Source organism: Nelumbo nucifera, chromosome 2 (assembly GCF_055504915.1).
Source record: "Nelumbo nucifera cultivar China Antique chromosome 2, China Antique-T2T, whole genome shotgun sequence".
NCBI classification, from domain to species: Eukaryota; Viridiplantae; Streptophyta; class Magnoliopsida; order Proteales; family Nelumbonaceae; genus Nelumbo; species Nelumbo nucifera.
In genome coordinates, this window is record NC_142650.1 from 25,842,086 (window position 1) to 25,858,071 (window position 15,986).

A 15,986-nucleotide genomic window follows, 5' to 3' on the forward strand; every position below is an offset into this window, starting at 1 on the left:
AATGTAAGGCTGTAAATAAGGTTGTTTGAATAGTGCTAGGATGGATCTTGCACTTATTGAAGCCAATCTTGGAAAAGAGTAGAATTGAAGAGCATTGGGATCTGTAACAAAGATAGACATGTATAATAATGTAATCAATAAAAAATGAACACACTAGCATTCCATATACATAGAACCCACATGTGGTGGGGTCTATGTCAGTTCCATGTGATGGTGTGTGATTTGGTGCTCTCTACTGGTAGACAACTTAGACACCAGACTAAGTAGGTCGCTTGGTCAAGTTGCAAGAAAGTGATGATCACAATGTCCAGGTTGCTTTACCCGAGGTGGGCACTCTGATGTTTAAATCAATAAAGAGCTTTGAGAGAGCTAAAAGCAAGAGAACTAGTGAAATGTGAGAGTTAAATCGTGCGTACTTTTTCTGTGAATGGGGATGCCTTTATATAGGTTAGTTGTCACAAGGCTCACGAAGCGCGTCCGAGATCTCTGACCCATCTGGTTCGGAGGTGGTTTCACGCCCAGAGATGGACTCCACGTAAGTGGGTGGTGTCTATCTAGTCGTGTCCAAAGTGGGCAGGGTGATAACTGGCTCTTCCGATGTGGTGTCGTGATCCTGAGGAAGTCAGAGATGATAATCCACTGAACAAGGAGGTCGCCCGACACGTCAGGCAGGTCGCTATCTGAACTCGGGTCAGGTCGGTGGAAGCAGGTCACCTCTTATGCCAACGTGATGTCTTACCGAGTTGTTTGCAATTCGGTCCGTCGAGGTCATCAGGGTAGGTGTGAGGTGTCTGAGACGCACCCGAGATTTGCTTACATGGTGCTGAGATGTCATCTGACTGTTTTGAAATATCATGTGTCATCACATCACTGGAGAGCCAAATCACCCCTCATCACAATTCATCATGCATATAAAATGTAGCCCATTGTACATGATTTCAATTGAAGAAAGCATGAAAGAAAGAACATAGATAACTGCATTTAAGGGGAAAAAACTGGGTTAATGGTATTTGGGTTGGGGTATTGGGGAGCGGGCAGTAAGATGGGTGGCAATGAGATTGGAGAGTTCTGATAAAACGTGTTCTATAAACCACAAGAGAGCTTTAAGAAACTATCTGTTTATGGAATGAAGAAGAGATTACGTTGTCTAATGTTACCTCCAAAGATTTGCACAATCTTTCTTTTACAAGTTGGCCTCACGATGTTATCAAAATGACAAGATCCCTTGGGAGCTGGGAAAACTAAGATTTACTTGCAAAAATGATCGAGTCCATGTTATCTTTATTATTTACTATATAATGCTGATAATTGCCATGTCAAATCTCTTTCTCTTTCTCTCTCTCTGCTTTTAATCCATTTCAAGACAGCCATCACTCAAGTGTATTTCTATTTGCAGTTATTTTTGTAGGTAATTAGATTACACAATGGATGATATATAAGTAGAATAATAATTTTGGATTTTTCATTTAGCATTTGACAAAGTGTCACTAATAGTGGGATTTGGGTTGGGTTCGGGTTGATTTGATTTCTCTACTTCCTTTTGTCAAATGAAATTATTTCTTAGATTTTAAGGGTTCATATTAATTCAATATTAATATTATTATGTGTAAAAGAATATAATTATCATGTTTTAGAAAAAAAAAAGCTTTTAATTTAAAAATTCTTGACATATAGTATACAAGCATACATAAATACTCACAGAAAAAAATATATAAATATATGGATATATACATGCATCAATGGTGAATATGCATATATAAAAATACTTTCATGCATAAATACATATTTATATAAAATTATAAGTTGTATTTGAGTCGAGGCAGGTTGGTCAATGCCTAAATCCTAATCCATCCCAAAGTTAAGACTAACTCTAACCTGAACTTCAACCCATCCCTAGTTTTCTGGGCTGGGTTGCCCAAATTGCAGCCTAGTAGTGATACTTCTCTGTTGGAGGAAAACTAAGAAAGTATCTGCAAGAAAAAAAACTAAGAAAATGGAACAAGAGAAACCCATGTTCACGCCTCCTAGAAGCTACATTTGGATCAAGCAATTTCAGCATTATTTAATATTTTATAATTAGGAAAGAAAAGAAAAACCAACCTAAAAACAAACAGAAAAGTAGAAAAGTGTAGAGTAAACCATTAAAATAGGTTAAGGCCCGGATGCTCCATCTTCTTCTAAATTAGAAATTTAGAATGATATCTTTAGCTAATCTGCTCACCACCCCTGTTGAATCATAACTGACGAGTGACGATAATGGCTTCTCTTCGGTTTCACCTTGTCATCCTTATGCTTCTTCAAGTGATCCTCTTCCTCTATCACCCTGTCAAATCTGATGATAAGAATTGTTTCGATATCTTCCTTTTTTTTAATTTTTATATTTTTTCTTTCCACATTTCTCCTCCTCCTCCTCCTTTCATTTTTTGTCTAAAATGACAAAATTGAATTTTAAAATTTCAAATGACTTCACATATACCTTTTCATTGATGGATTGGGTTGGTCCAACCAGCCTAAATTGACGAGTTTCCAAGGCAGCTACTTCCAGAACATCCAGATTGACCGAAGGACCGGGCTGGGTTTTTCCTAATTATGGTTGGTGGACACTATGATGATGGCCATCCAACATGAGTTCACATTTCCACCCCATAAAGGGCTTTCCCACAGCACATCCCCGTCATGTATTGAAAACATCTCTCGATAATATGATGTTATTATCAGAAGATATTCTTAATATACGACAGGGATATGCTGTAGAACGTTATGAGGCAGAGATGTGATCTCATCCAATATGAGTCCGGATCTAGTCCCAACAAATCCAGACAAGGGAAATACGATGTGTGACTGTAGTGGATTGTTGGGGCCACATCCGAACTCGTCCAACATGACGGGTCACCTGATGGGGGCATAAGTATTAATTTTGCCTAACAAAGTCAAAGAATTAATTACTTGTAGTATACTTTTTTACCAGGAATTTCACAAAGAAATTTCTCTCTTATTTTCTATCAAATCAGACAGAGCCTAAGTGCATTCTACCGAGAGAGACTGTTACACATGATCATGTTTCTAGCAGATCGGGACTCCATTGTCCATTATATCGTACCTCCCAAAGAGGCCTTGTGCTGTGCTCGGCAAATGAACCAGTTCTCCCTTGGCACAGGCTAAAGAGTTTTGGAGAGAGAACATCTTTGTTAACAAACATGCTCAAGAAATAAAAATAAGAAGCCTATCATATTATTATAATTAATCTATATTCTATAATATATACGTCATGTACAAAGCAGCAAAGAAAGAGATCAATCCACTGCTCTCTGAACCTTGGTCCTATACACCAACACAAATATTTTCTCCATTGAGAAGTAAAGAAAATAGCCCGTTGAGTGTGTGACGAATGATCCAAAGCTTGACCCCACAATGCAATGCCACGCAGGACCGTATACCCCATCAAACTCCTGCAACGCAATTAGAGATGCAATTATGTTCATCAAGCAAGTACAAAAGAGCAAAAAAAAACTCTATTTGCATTGATTGGATGAAACCCAGAGGCTGAATCTAATAATTTATGGCTATCAGTATCACAATCTAATGGAATCCATTCCCCTAGCTACATGCACAATAAAGGAAATGGAAACTTCAAATTGTTTCAGCCCTCATCTTCAGATTATGTCAAAAATTAATAATTGGGTCGCCTGGTTATTATTTACATTGTCATCTACTTTTTACTGGGTTCTTGCGAAAAAATTGAATCATGCAAAGAAGAACGAAGATAATTAGTTTGCTACAGGCCGGCCAGTTGTACAAGGGTGCAAATGAGTTGTATATAGTGCAACTTTTGGTTTGTTTTTGTTTCAAGGTTTTACTTTGTTTTGCTTATTTGCAGTGCAGATGATGAAGTAAAATAAAGCTGAAAGCAAAAGAGAAAATGAGCCAGATTTGCACTTTCTCCTTTGCATCTCCATACACTTATATATATATATATATATATATCAATAAAGCAAATAAAATTGCACTGTGAACAAATGGAGCCTACCTTCTTCAAGTTGTAAGCCATGTGTTTGGAGCTGAACTTCTGTAAGCTGTCATAAGTTCGTCGAGCGCAGCGGAAGGCATGGACTTGCATGAACGCAGGCATATCGGCAACCAGAACCTTCACCTGAAGGGATGAAGCAACGGTTGATATGTTTGCCTCGACGTGTGACACCGACTTTCTTGCCTCCACAAAATCCTTTGCCTCTTCTGATCTTTGTCCTCCTCCGGCGTATGCTTGTATCTCACCAAGGCTGAAAGACCTTCTTAAACCACAGCTCCAGGACACAGCTTTGCTCGGTTGTCTGCTGCAGGCAGCTAAGTCCGGTTCCAGTCTGCGAATTCCGGCACCGGAGATACAAGCACCCAAGGATCCTCTTGGTTGCTTCTCATGGGTATCCATCTCTAGGGAATTGATGGGGGTGGATGTAGTGTTTGGCATATGGCATGAAACGTCTCTTTCTTGCAAATTTGGAATCATAATACAGTGTTGATTGATGTGAGGGGTTGAATAATTTAAAGACAAGCAAGAATCCATGTATTTATTGCCTCTGATCAAGGACAAATAAAGTGCTTAAGAGAGATTTGATGCACTTATTTGTTCCCCTATAGCCCTGCTTTTGCTACTAGCTCCTAGGTCTTCGATTTGGTCTACGACAGTTTTGTACCGAGTTTTGTCTCCACTAATGTTAGGCTTCTAGACAGGTGGGCACATGTGGAAGCTTCCCTCCATTGTCTTTTTGGAATTAATGTTCGCTCCACTAGTCTGGTTCTCTGTAGCTTCCTCAATTGTCCGAAATTAATGCATCTGCATCATTGGAGTTGATAAATTAATAATCTGGACCTGGCCGGAACTCGGAAGGCCGGCCACCGGGTCGATCCACATCAACAAGAGAGTCAACCTTTTGAGTGAGTTCAGTACCATTCCTATCCCCTGTGGATTTGGTAAATTTTCTGTTTTATAAATTTTTATAAGTTTGTACAGTTGAGAACAGTTGGGGGAATAGAAGAAAACCATAATTTTTTCTATTTTTTATATTAGTATTTTGTGTTATCTAGGCACTATTATGTGGCATGTAAAGGTTAAAACATTATCCCCATTGTAAGAATTCTCTGTTGATTGAAATAGGTCGAAAACAGTCAACCAAACAAGAAAAAGTTAATAAGAGAAGAAAACACCTGCATGTTCAAGAAACACTCCAACACCAAACACTGTCATTGACTACAAACTCCTAGCAAACCGGACCAGCCCAGGTAGGTCGATATCGCATGACCAAGACAAATTTGTCTCCTAGAGAAACAAATGGAATTAACATGACCAGAAAGTTCAACAGCTAAATTCCATCTAAAATTGGATGGATGGATGTAGCTTGCCAAACAATAGCAAATATACTGATCTAATGGATACAAGATGGAACCAAGAATCACAAAATGAGTAGAGTGGGTAGGAATACAATGAATTAATATATGTAACTAATTAAGTAAGCCATGACATGGTGCTAAGAATGAAGTCTACATATTATTCATTTCTGTTATGCAGAGACTTGCTGTTTGTTCCTACCACAAATGGACTATATGGATGCTTTCCAATGGTCACCTGACATTATTGTATATATGTATATATTAAAGATGGATGATTTATTCAAAGTATTTAAAGTGATTACTTTAGGGTTAGTTTTTGATTATCAGATCTTAAATGCACCAGCTTATTGTACTAATAATGTTGTATCAAGATTTTAGTACACTTTCTTCCGTCTCAATTCATCTTACCTTAATACATTTTGATTCCAAAGCTTCTTTCCTTTGTTCTAATTTTACATTCATCTCGTCAAATAGTATATCATCAATCAATGTTATGTCATCAAAAACCAATACAGAAGATATGGATTGAGGCTGCATTTGGCATTGCTTATTTCAATGGCTTATCTCCTTTTTGTTGTTAAAAAAAAATTAGTGTTTATAGGGGCATTTCAATCACAAAAAGGAGATAAGTCCTTAAAATAGGGAATGCCAAATGCAGCATAAATGCTAATATTCCTTATTGTAATAAAAAAAAAAAATCCTTGTAAACCCATTTGGGAGGACTTTCATGGGCAGTTTTTTGGAGTCCAGATCACCTGCGAACAAAATATGTTCCACCACCCTGCCAATATCATCTGACACCGTAAATCTCATACATGATGGATCCCACTTTTATGGTGAGCCCCAGTTTCATAGTGAGATGTATGTGTGGTGTCAGATCAAGTTGGTAGGGTGTTGGAATGTCTTTTGTTGGCAGGAGATACCAACTCCAGTTTTTTACGTTGCAAAGTGGGCCCCACCCAGACAGCCTATAAGCAGTGTTTGGTGAAACACTTGGAAAGTCCATACTAGTTGTCTTTTAGCCAAAGAAACAAAAAAACTTCTATTACTTTCATGGTACCAAAGCTTATATTCATCGGCCTCCGCAGCTTATTTTTCCTTTTCCATTTAGCCTCTTGTAAAGTCCACTTAGGTTTCTGCTCTTGCTGGTTAGGTTTTCAAAATGGCATGACTTTTGGACCAACTTCTTTACCCACTCTTGTAGATTTATCATTGCAATCAGGCATTATTATTTACAATGCTCCATTGCTTACAAAGAATGCTGACACAAAACCTAGGCTCAAGCGCAGAAATTTCTGGGCCGGGCTATCACCCCTAACCTTGATCCTTTCAATATGCATCACATGGCTTGGCTAGCTAGTAATGGCTTATGAGAGCCCTAGAGGCCAACAATATGTACAAGTAATCCTGCGTCTGATTTCTCACAGTCCATAAAGAAAAATGATACTTCCCATATCAGTTTATTAAATGGTGGGGTTAGGGTTAAGAACAAAAAGAGATGCTACTAGACTTGGTATCTGAAAAAGGACGCTAGACAAAGTGAAAGAAGAAAGCTGTAGCCCCATTCCCTTTGAGAGTCGAGCCATATCAACTTTGTGATTTTCCTCATGGACCATGGCTTGGATGCCAATTTGTTAGAAGAAAGCCGTCGGCTAAATGCAACCCTGAAAGCCCATTTAGCTAGGTGACTTTTGAAAAAAACAAAAAGAAATGATTTAAGCATAAGCAACTCAACTCAGAGTCTCAGACTTCTTCATATGTGGCTGCTTGATCAGTTCCCTTAATGCCCATTTGCATCTATTGAGTTTAAGGCTCTCTCACTTCAACTAGTTCCAGTTTCAAGCTTCCAGATGAGATATTGATAGCAGTCTAGCACCTCCTTTTTTTCTGCACTGACACTGTTGGGTCTGTTTCTAAGAAACATCAAACATCCATTGGTGCCCACATTTGAATAATGGCAAAAGCACCATCACAAGCAAGAGGGCTCTCCATGGTCTAGTACATGCATCTTGCTGTCTAGAGGACCTACTGCAATACATGATTGTCCATAAGCCCTTTCTATTAAAATGGGTTTGGCCCATCTGTACCAAAAGTTAAATGAAATGCCACTTGATTGAGTAGAGTAATTTTTTTTTTCTCATTTTCATGTAATTTAGATCAGGACGTCTTCAATGGGCCCTAAACTGGGACTGCTTATAGCCCATTCTCCCCATTCGGTAATCATCAAAATATATGTAACAGGCATCTATTTCTCTTGTTGACTTTGGAGGAAGGAGGTAACAGAGAAGGGCCCCATGAAACAATGGCTGTATATGGGCAAGTACCAATGTCTTTGATAGCTACTATATCAAATCTATTGTGACATGAGATAAACTCCCTCCCAACAGAAGAAAAGAGAAAATAAACAACAACATTGGGCTAACAAGTAACTTGCTTCAAGTGGTTTTCATGGGCTTTCCTGTAGTTGTCCTCCCTATTTGGATATTGGCATATGGACAGGGATGGTTTACTGATATTACCATTAGGGCTTTTAAAGCATTCGAATCTTGCCTACTGTTTCGGGACTTTTGTGAAGGAAACAGACAACAACTAAAGACAATTGCCATGAATGAGAGGCAGTAGGATAGTTAAATCACTTAAACTTCTCCCATATTCTCTCTATTTCCTTTTGGTGGAAATAATTATTATTTTAAATCTGTATCTAGCTAAAGTGCTAAGCAAGCTCTCTAAGGCTCAAGTTGCTTTCTTTGGGGTTTAATTGAATATTTAAGTAGTAATGGTTCATCACAGAATTGGGCCATAAACAATGTCAAAACCAGGAGTGTCTCCAACCCCCCACTTCTAAGCCCATGCTGTTGACAACCCACATGGGAGAGTACACCATTGCATGCATTTGAATCTCAGCACATGCATCCCCTTGTGCTAAATGATAACCATAGATATAGGAATGTATGTGATATTGTGATAGAAACCAAAACTATTGGCCTCTGGGGCTGTGCCTCCATGGTCAAAGATGCTTGATTTCATAATCAATAAATACAGTTGTGGGAATCCTTTATTGTACTCTGTGGCTATGGCATCACTGCCTGCATATATAGGTTATTGATTCATAATTTTTATATTGTCATTATTTAGCATAATAAATGATATGTGTACTCGATCTACAAACTGGTACTGAACTCTGAATAGCCTGCATTTTATTTTCTTATTGGTACACTCAATAATAATCATCCAGCCAATGGATCTTGGATGGTTTCTCACTGGAGTTTAATAACCTGTTGATTCCCCTTATATGCAGTACATGATATTCAGTATGTATGCATGATGAATTTGCATATCATTAGGAGGACAGTCTTGGAATAGGCCTTCATACAATGAATTTGGAAAACCAGGGTTAGGAGCTCTGTTCTTCAACTATTTACTAAATTTGATCAAGGCTAAATCCTAATGAGAACAGCTGAACAGGGAATCAGATTCACATAAGCAACAGAAGAGAGAAAGGGGATGTTGGACAGAGAGAGGTGAGTTACTACCATTGTGGACAAATAGAGGAAGCATGGTGTAAAAGCAAGCCCATCTCCATACCTTCATAGAGAATACATCTAATATAGGAAACAAAGGAAGTAGCCCCTTTTATCAAGAGAGGGATGGGAATTCCTAGTATGGAGGAAAGAGACAAACATAGACCTTCCAGGCTTAAAGAATAAATTAGGGGAGTAGTTAGTGACTTTAGGGACCACTACCAAAGAAGAGAAACTTAAACCCCATTGGCAACCTACACTTATATTATCAAAATCTAATCTTCCTATATCTTGATAGAAATAGAAATGGCATTAATTGTCATGATATGGATGTATATGTTTATTCTTAATTCTGTTTTCTATCTGCATGCATGCTCAGCCAGTAGCTTGGGATGCATTTCATGCTATAGGGTTATGGCTTAAGCATGGAGGCACATGATCAGAGGCCAACAGTGACATAGCTCATATTCAATTTTTAATGTATCTTAATTCAATATTTTTGATGATTAAGCTCTGGGGTTTAGCCTATAAGGAAAGAAAAACCTGTAAGATTGCCTTATTCATCACTGTACTTTCTTGAGTATCTTCACTATTAAGTCACATGCATTGTTTCTGGATGCACTAAATGTCTCGATAAGTGAAAAGTGTCCCTTGGTTATTAGAAAGACTCAGTTATTCTTATCATCTCAGAAGGTGCCATGTGGCCTGTAGGTGATTCTATAATTTATCCCAACGAGGCTTTGTTAATGTAGTGCCAGTGGTGCTTTGTCACATGCATATTTGATTTGCTTTAGCCTAAGTCCTTCTGGTTTGGAGCCTGAGCCAAGCCAGGCAGCAGCAATGGTGCATGTATGTTGAGCCCACATTCTATAAATGGCTACAAGCTCTGTGCACATCCAAGAGCAATAACCATGTAAGAGTGTGAGGGTGAGGCAGCTCTCTTTCTCTAGCAATAGTCCTGCTCTTTTTGTAGATGCATGGGTTCTGTCATCTCTCTCTCTCTCTCTCTCTCTCTCTCTCTCTCTCTCTCTCCCTGCTTCTTCTTCATGTGTTTGTTGGAATGAGAATATTGCAGAAATAGGAGTTCCTATCAGCCCAAAACAGTCTGTAGATTGTTTTTTCTTATCGTCTGTTTTGGACTGAAGGGAGCTCCTAATTCTTCAATTTTCCTGCTTCTACCAACCACCTATCAGTTTCTAAGGTCATAGGCATTATTGTATCTGTGGTATTTCTAATGACCAAAACCGCTACATGGGGAGCATTGCTATGTGGGTAAGTTTCATTTGCCTTTTAATTTCCTGTTGAGAATAGATTAAGCTCATGATGATCAAGTTACACTGTTTTCTTACTTCTTTTTGTCTTTGTTTCCTTTCTTTCCCTTTGGTGATTACAGTTTGTTATATTTCTCAGGCAGACTTGGAATTTGGGCTTTATCCTTTGTTTAAGGATTTATCTAAGTTGGTTGAGGTATTGAGCCAAGGTTTGGGTTTCATGAATTAATCTAAAAGTCTGCTTGCATGAGAAATATTTGTCTAGCTTTCTTATATACACTATACACCCAGGTCAAAAGGAAAGTAAAAGTTATTAGGAACTAGGGTAGTAGGCTTAGTTTACATTTTAATATCTTTTACCAATTTGTTAACTGAGGTTGTTTATCATCTTAATATCTTTTATCCTCCCTCATAAGAAAAGATGAAAGATAAAAGAATTATTTTCTCTTTTTTTTTGTTAATTTTTCTAAAATTTGAACTACTGGTTTGTTCCAATTTTAAAGGAAACAGGAGGTTAAAACCTGTGTGCTTCATCAATGGTTATATGATAAAATTATTGACATAGAAGGCCCATTAGGCCCATCAGGTTCTTTTATCAAATAATTAATTTTTCCCCAAGCTTGGCTGAAAGAGGTCTGTATGTATCTCTTAGTCTTTTCGGCTATCAAATCGGTAGGTAAGATTGGTTGAGCAGAAGAAACCAACTAGAAAAATGTCAAAGATTTCATATGAAATCCTTCCAATGGAAATGTTTGAGTTTTTTTCAGGGGAGGGGAGGGAGGGACACCAATCGGTCCATTGGATTTGGATATGAAGATTCTGAAACTAGATCATGCAGCCCAGAGTTATTTAGATAGGGTTGAACCAATCAAAAATCAGGGAAACCAGAGACCAGTCTGGGTTCCATGTATACTCCTGTCGGTGGGTTATTTCACGGAAAGGGGGATTCAAATGGGGTCAGGAACTCAGACTGCAACCTCTGAATTGGCTATTTGGCTTGTAATTCTAATAGACAATTTAATTAAGAATGACCATTTTATTAGTTGCATTGTTTCTCTCACAATTAAAGCTTTAAAATGGGTTTAGTGTTTGTGTACTTTGTGTTCTTCAAAAAATATGAGCAAATTTATCCACTGTTTTTAACAACAGGTTACTACATTTAAAATCAGAAATGCAGTCCATTTAAAATGGAGTAATCATCAAATCATAATAAAAGTAGAAATGAACTAATTTATTTCAGTTTCCCTTGAGATCTTAGGGTAAATATGCTCCAGAAATTGGTTGGTTCACCCTATATTTTAATTCAAAACCCTTTAGGCTTCATTTGTTTTATGGTTAAAGGGATGGAGTTTCCAATTCTGTAAAGGCTCAGGTCCTTTGGCAAGTCTTTTTGTGTGGTCTTTCGGGCTTTTCAGAGCTTGGAAGACCAAAATTTGCTCTTTGCAATGAAAGGCAGAAAGGCAGAAAAGCAGAAAGACCTATTTCCTGAAAAGTTCATAGAAGCCCAAAATGTCCAAAAATCTTGAAGCTTCAAATGAAGCTTCATGTCTTTATGCACCTAAAATATTTCATTTAACTGCTCTGTAGACAATGGTAACCAAATGGTCTAGTTCTTTACAGACAAGAACCCAAGAGCTCATTACATTTTTTGGCTATCTAGGCTGTTGAAAGATCTTTCTAAAAAAACTTGCTAAACAGCCTCTTATTTTTTGGCCCTTTTACGGTCAAAGCTTCCTCGGTTCCTCCCATTTTACACGGAAAAACAATGCAGTCTTAATGAATTCATTTAAATGCAAATTTTTTGCTTTCAAAAGAATAAATGGAAGAATTTGTTTTTATTGCATTTTAGACATATTGAATAAATATAAATATATTAGACAATTAATGATAATTTATTAGTTATCAATTCATGTTAGAAAACAAAAATAATAATAATAATAATTGGCATTTTCTTCGGGGATCCAAACGAGCTTGATTTTGGTTAGGCTTGAACTGTCAAGAGTCAAAAGAATAAGGAGGCTGTGTTTCTCACAACTCACAACTAAGCATGGAGCCTCAGAAGGCAACTGTTAGCTGGTGACCAAATGTAACTCTTGGCAAATTAGGGAAATCATGGATCTAGTGGACACTCATGGGGGGGGGGGGGGGGGTTTCCTTCTATCCTGCAAGTAGGCGCCTGTGAGTTCTCTTAAGATTTACTGAATTTATACTTGAGAGAGAGAGAGGAGTCTGGGTTAATTGGTAGAAACATCATTCATACATGGGGTGTCAATGGACCAGTTTTGGGTTGGACCTGTGTGAATCAAAATAAATTTGAACGGGTTGGGTGGTCCAGTAAGACATACTGAATAGGACCAATCCAAATTTAATGGTCTAAAGTATTTATTTGGATCTGATCCATCTGTAATGGCTTTAATATTGGAATGGGTTGGGTTGAACCTATATCTGATCTATTGACAGAAGATAAGAGTAGGGATGCCAATGGACCAGGTATGGATTGGACCCAATCCAAATTAAAACCATTTTGAACAGGTTGGATGGTCCAATAAGACATATTGAAGTGGATCAGTCCAGTCCAAAATATTATCAGATTGGATTAGACCTAGTCCATCTGTAATGGACTCATCTTGGATAGAATCGGGCTGAACGAATATCCGGTCCATTGAAAACCCAATCAAAATATTTTGCTTTTTTTTCCAAATCTTCCTTTTAGCTTTAATTTTGTTTTCTCTTATTACCTTTTATTTTATTTTTGAAATAATATGTGGGGATAGGGAGAGGGTTTTGTTTCTAAAAGGGTGATAATGAGAATTTTTTTTTACGAGTATTCTGTTCGTAAACAGATATATAAACGGTTCCTAATGCAAAGTATATTAAGTAAAGTGGTTGCAAAGTAGCGAGGTAGGGTGTCCTAGTAAAATGCACATATATAGACCTCCGTCCTACTCACATACAAAACTTTGACCCCATCATCAATTTGCATATTGAAAACTTGAGTTCAAATCAGCCTCCCACAAGACAGTCCCCTACAACGTCCCACAGTACATCCCCGCCGTGTATTGGAAACATCTCCCGATAATAATATCCGAAATGATGATATCATCATCGGAAGATGTTTTCAATACACAGCAGAGATGTGCTGTGGGACATTATGGGAGACAGATTCACTCTCTGAAAACTTTTCTTGTCTTTGCCCTCATTACAAAAGAAATATTTACATGATGGTGCAAAATTTTATACTTCATTTCTAGCAATCCATCAAGATCTTGGGATTTAGGGAATCTTTTATATTCTTCTCCCTTCATCAAGGCAACACAATCACATGTAATTCTTATAACTTCATCTATTACTAAATGACTGTATCTCATGGAGTTCAACTGATTAAAAGATATCATATTCCTAAACGTTTTTTAGACAAATATCACACTACCCAAACCCAATACAATCACCTCTAATTCTTATAGGTTGGGGTGCAACTTGAATTGGCTCGAGTTAGTATTTTACACTGCTTCAGGTTCGTATGTTTAGGCAAAAACTATACAAAACCCTAACTCGACCCTGCCCAAATTGCACCCCTACTTATAGGTTCCATCGATCTACTACCAAATACTTGTGACCTGTGACCCAATGGAGTACAACTGATTAAAAGTTGTCAAGACACCTCCACAATTCATTTTTTGTTTCCTATAATATCTTTATTCATTAAATCTTGTTGAATTAGAATATTAATACACGTGTTTATAAAGTAAAATTCCTCTTTCTATAAAGGCGCTCAATATGCCATTGGCAATCACATTTCCTGTACTTGGGATTTGTTTGGTTCGCAGACAAGATTAGAATCAGAAGCAAAATCAAAATCCTCTTAAATCGGAATTGGAATCACCTATTCCCAATACATGTTTGATTCAATCAGGAATTGGAATTCGATTACGGTTGTTTTTGTTGTTTGGTTCATTGGGAGTTGGAATCAGAATCAATTGAAATTTTTCAATTTTGTATTAGTCTATTTATTGTTTTTTTTATTAATTTATTAATACTTTATGAATATATAATTATTATTTTATTAGTATTTAATAATTTATATCTTAGTATTTATCATTGGTTTAAGAATATTTTATTAATATATTATTATTTTATTATTACATTAATAATATTTGTATTATTATACTTTATTAATAATTATTGTTTTATTATATTTTCTTATTAGTTGCTTAATATTATATTATTTGTGTTTATTATTTTAAAATTAATTTATTATTATTTAATGAATAATATCTTTGGTTTTATTATTTATTTATTAATATTTTATTACAGTATTATTATTTTATGAATATTTTACTAATATTTTATTATTATTGTCATATTATTACTTTCATGGTATTTTATTATTTAATTATTAATGTTTCATTGTTATTATTATTATTATTATTATTATTATTATTATTATCATATTTAATAATTAATATCTTCTCTTATTATTAATTTATTAATATTTTATTACAATTTTAGTAATATATTATTATTTTATTATTAATGTATTATTATTAACTTATTATTGATCTAATAATATTTTATTAATATTAGGGTTTGAGAGGCTTTTTGTCATGAGTTCTTTACTTCTTGACAAATTATGGAATGGGAATCCCATTCCCTAGGGGGCCTAGAATGACCATTCCCCCATATGGAGGAATCCCATTTTCTCGAGAATGGGAATTGGAATCCTATTCCTACCGAACAAACAATAGGAATCAAAATAGGTCATTCCAATTACGATTTCAGAAACCTATTCCTATAAACCAAATGGACCTTTAATTAGGGAGAATAGTGGTTCAGCCCAGGGTCAGAATTTCTAGGCCCAAAGTACAGTTAGGGTAGGTGTCAGTTCGAAATTGATGTCAATTTACAAGCGGGCATTGGTGTATAGAATAGGGGTTTCTAACATTTTGAATGTTTATAACTCTACAGTGGAATTCAGAAACCTGCATTAGACTTATCCGTACTTTTCCGCTTTAATTAAAATTATATAAATATGTACAAATTCATTTTATATGTTGAAGTGATATTTGAACATGTAATGCTTTTTTGAAACCATTGTTGCTTTTTTTTTTTTAATTTTAAGTTAAGCCAAACAACTTGACCGATAACTAAGATCCAAAACACAAATGATTTAAAAACTTGACAACACCATGTGATCAAACCACGATTCTAACAACTCTTTGGTAACAGATTAAACAAATTACTCAAGGAATTTTCTAAAGCCGAATATGGGCTCTCATGCGGTCATACCAATTATTGAAAGCAATGTTAACCCATCATTGATCAGCCAATTGGACCAGTGAGCTAGTGATACAGTCACAGTTTTGGCTTGGGTTAACCCTAAGCCCCTGTACTATAAAAAACTGTTTACATGGTCAACAACCCATCAACCCAAATGATTTGAACCCTTGATTCATCTGGCCCGGTCAATGGGTTATTCGTTTTTTATATTATTTTTAACTTTTTTGAAATTTTTATAATAATGGAATCACAAAATAACCCAAACGGTTGACCACAAATCCATTCACTAGGAGGGTACGTAAAGCCGTAAAGCTAAAGCGGCCCTCTCAGAATATACTGTTTTTGGGGATTTCATAAAATATTAGTCATCCTTACTACCAAGTAAGTGCTTGAAAACTAGTTAATAAGGATAAGATTGTAATTTTGAAAGCTAACGGTGGAGTCGTCTACAGTACCACACTGCTCCCCACTCTCTCATTTGAGGCCTAGCTTGTATTTTGGGTACTCATTTTGAGGCCTAGCCCTCAATGGC

General features: G+C 36.5%; 1 protein-coding gene and 1 long non-coding RNA gene across 2 annotated transcripts; one reads left to right on the forward strand and one right to left on the reverse strand.

The window, feature by feature from the left end:
- Positions 1-102: 102 nt before the first annotated feature.
- Positions 103-4,933, reverse strand: LOC104595354 (uncharacterized). Its single transcript, XM_019197360.2, has 2 exons — positions 4,028-4,933; positions 103-3,449 (listed from the first exon to the last, which is right to left on the reverse strand). The coding sequence occupies exons 1-2, from the start codon at positions 4,559-4,561 to the stop codon at positions 3,294-3,296; spliced, it is 690 nt and encodes a 229-aa protein (XP_019052905.1). The 5' UTR covers positions 4,562-4,933; the 3' UTR covers positions 103-3,293.
- A 4,402-nt stretch (positions 4,934-9,335) lies between these two features.
- LOC148802018 (uncharacterized) lies at positions 9,336-12,112 on the forward strand. Its single transcript, XR_016082002.1, has 2 exons — positions 9,336-10,178; positions 10,317-12,112. It is a non-coding gene; the product is annotated as an uncharacterized LOC148802018 (long non-coding RNA).
- Positions 12,113-15,986: the final 3,874 nt, after the last annotated feature.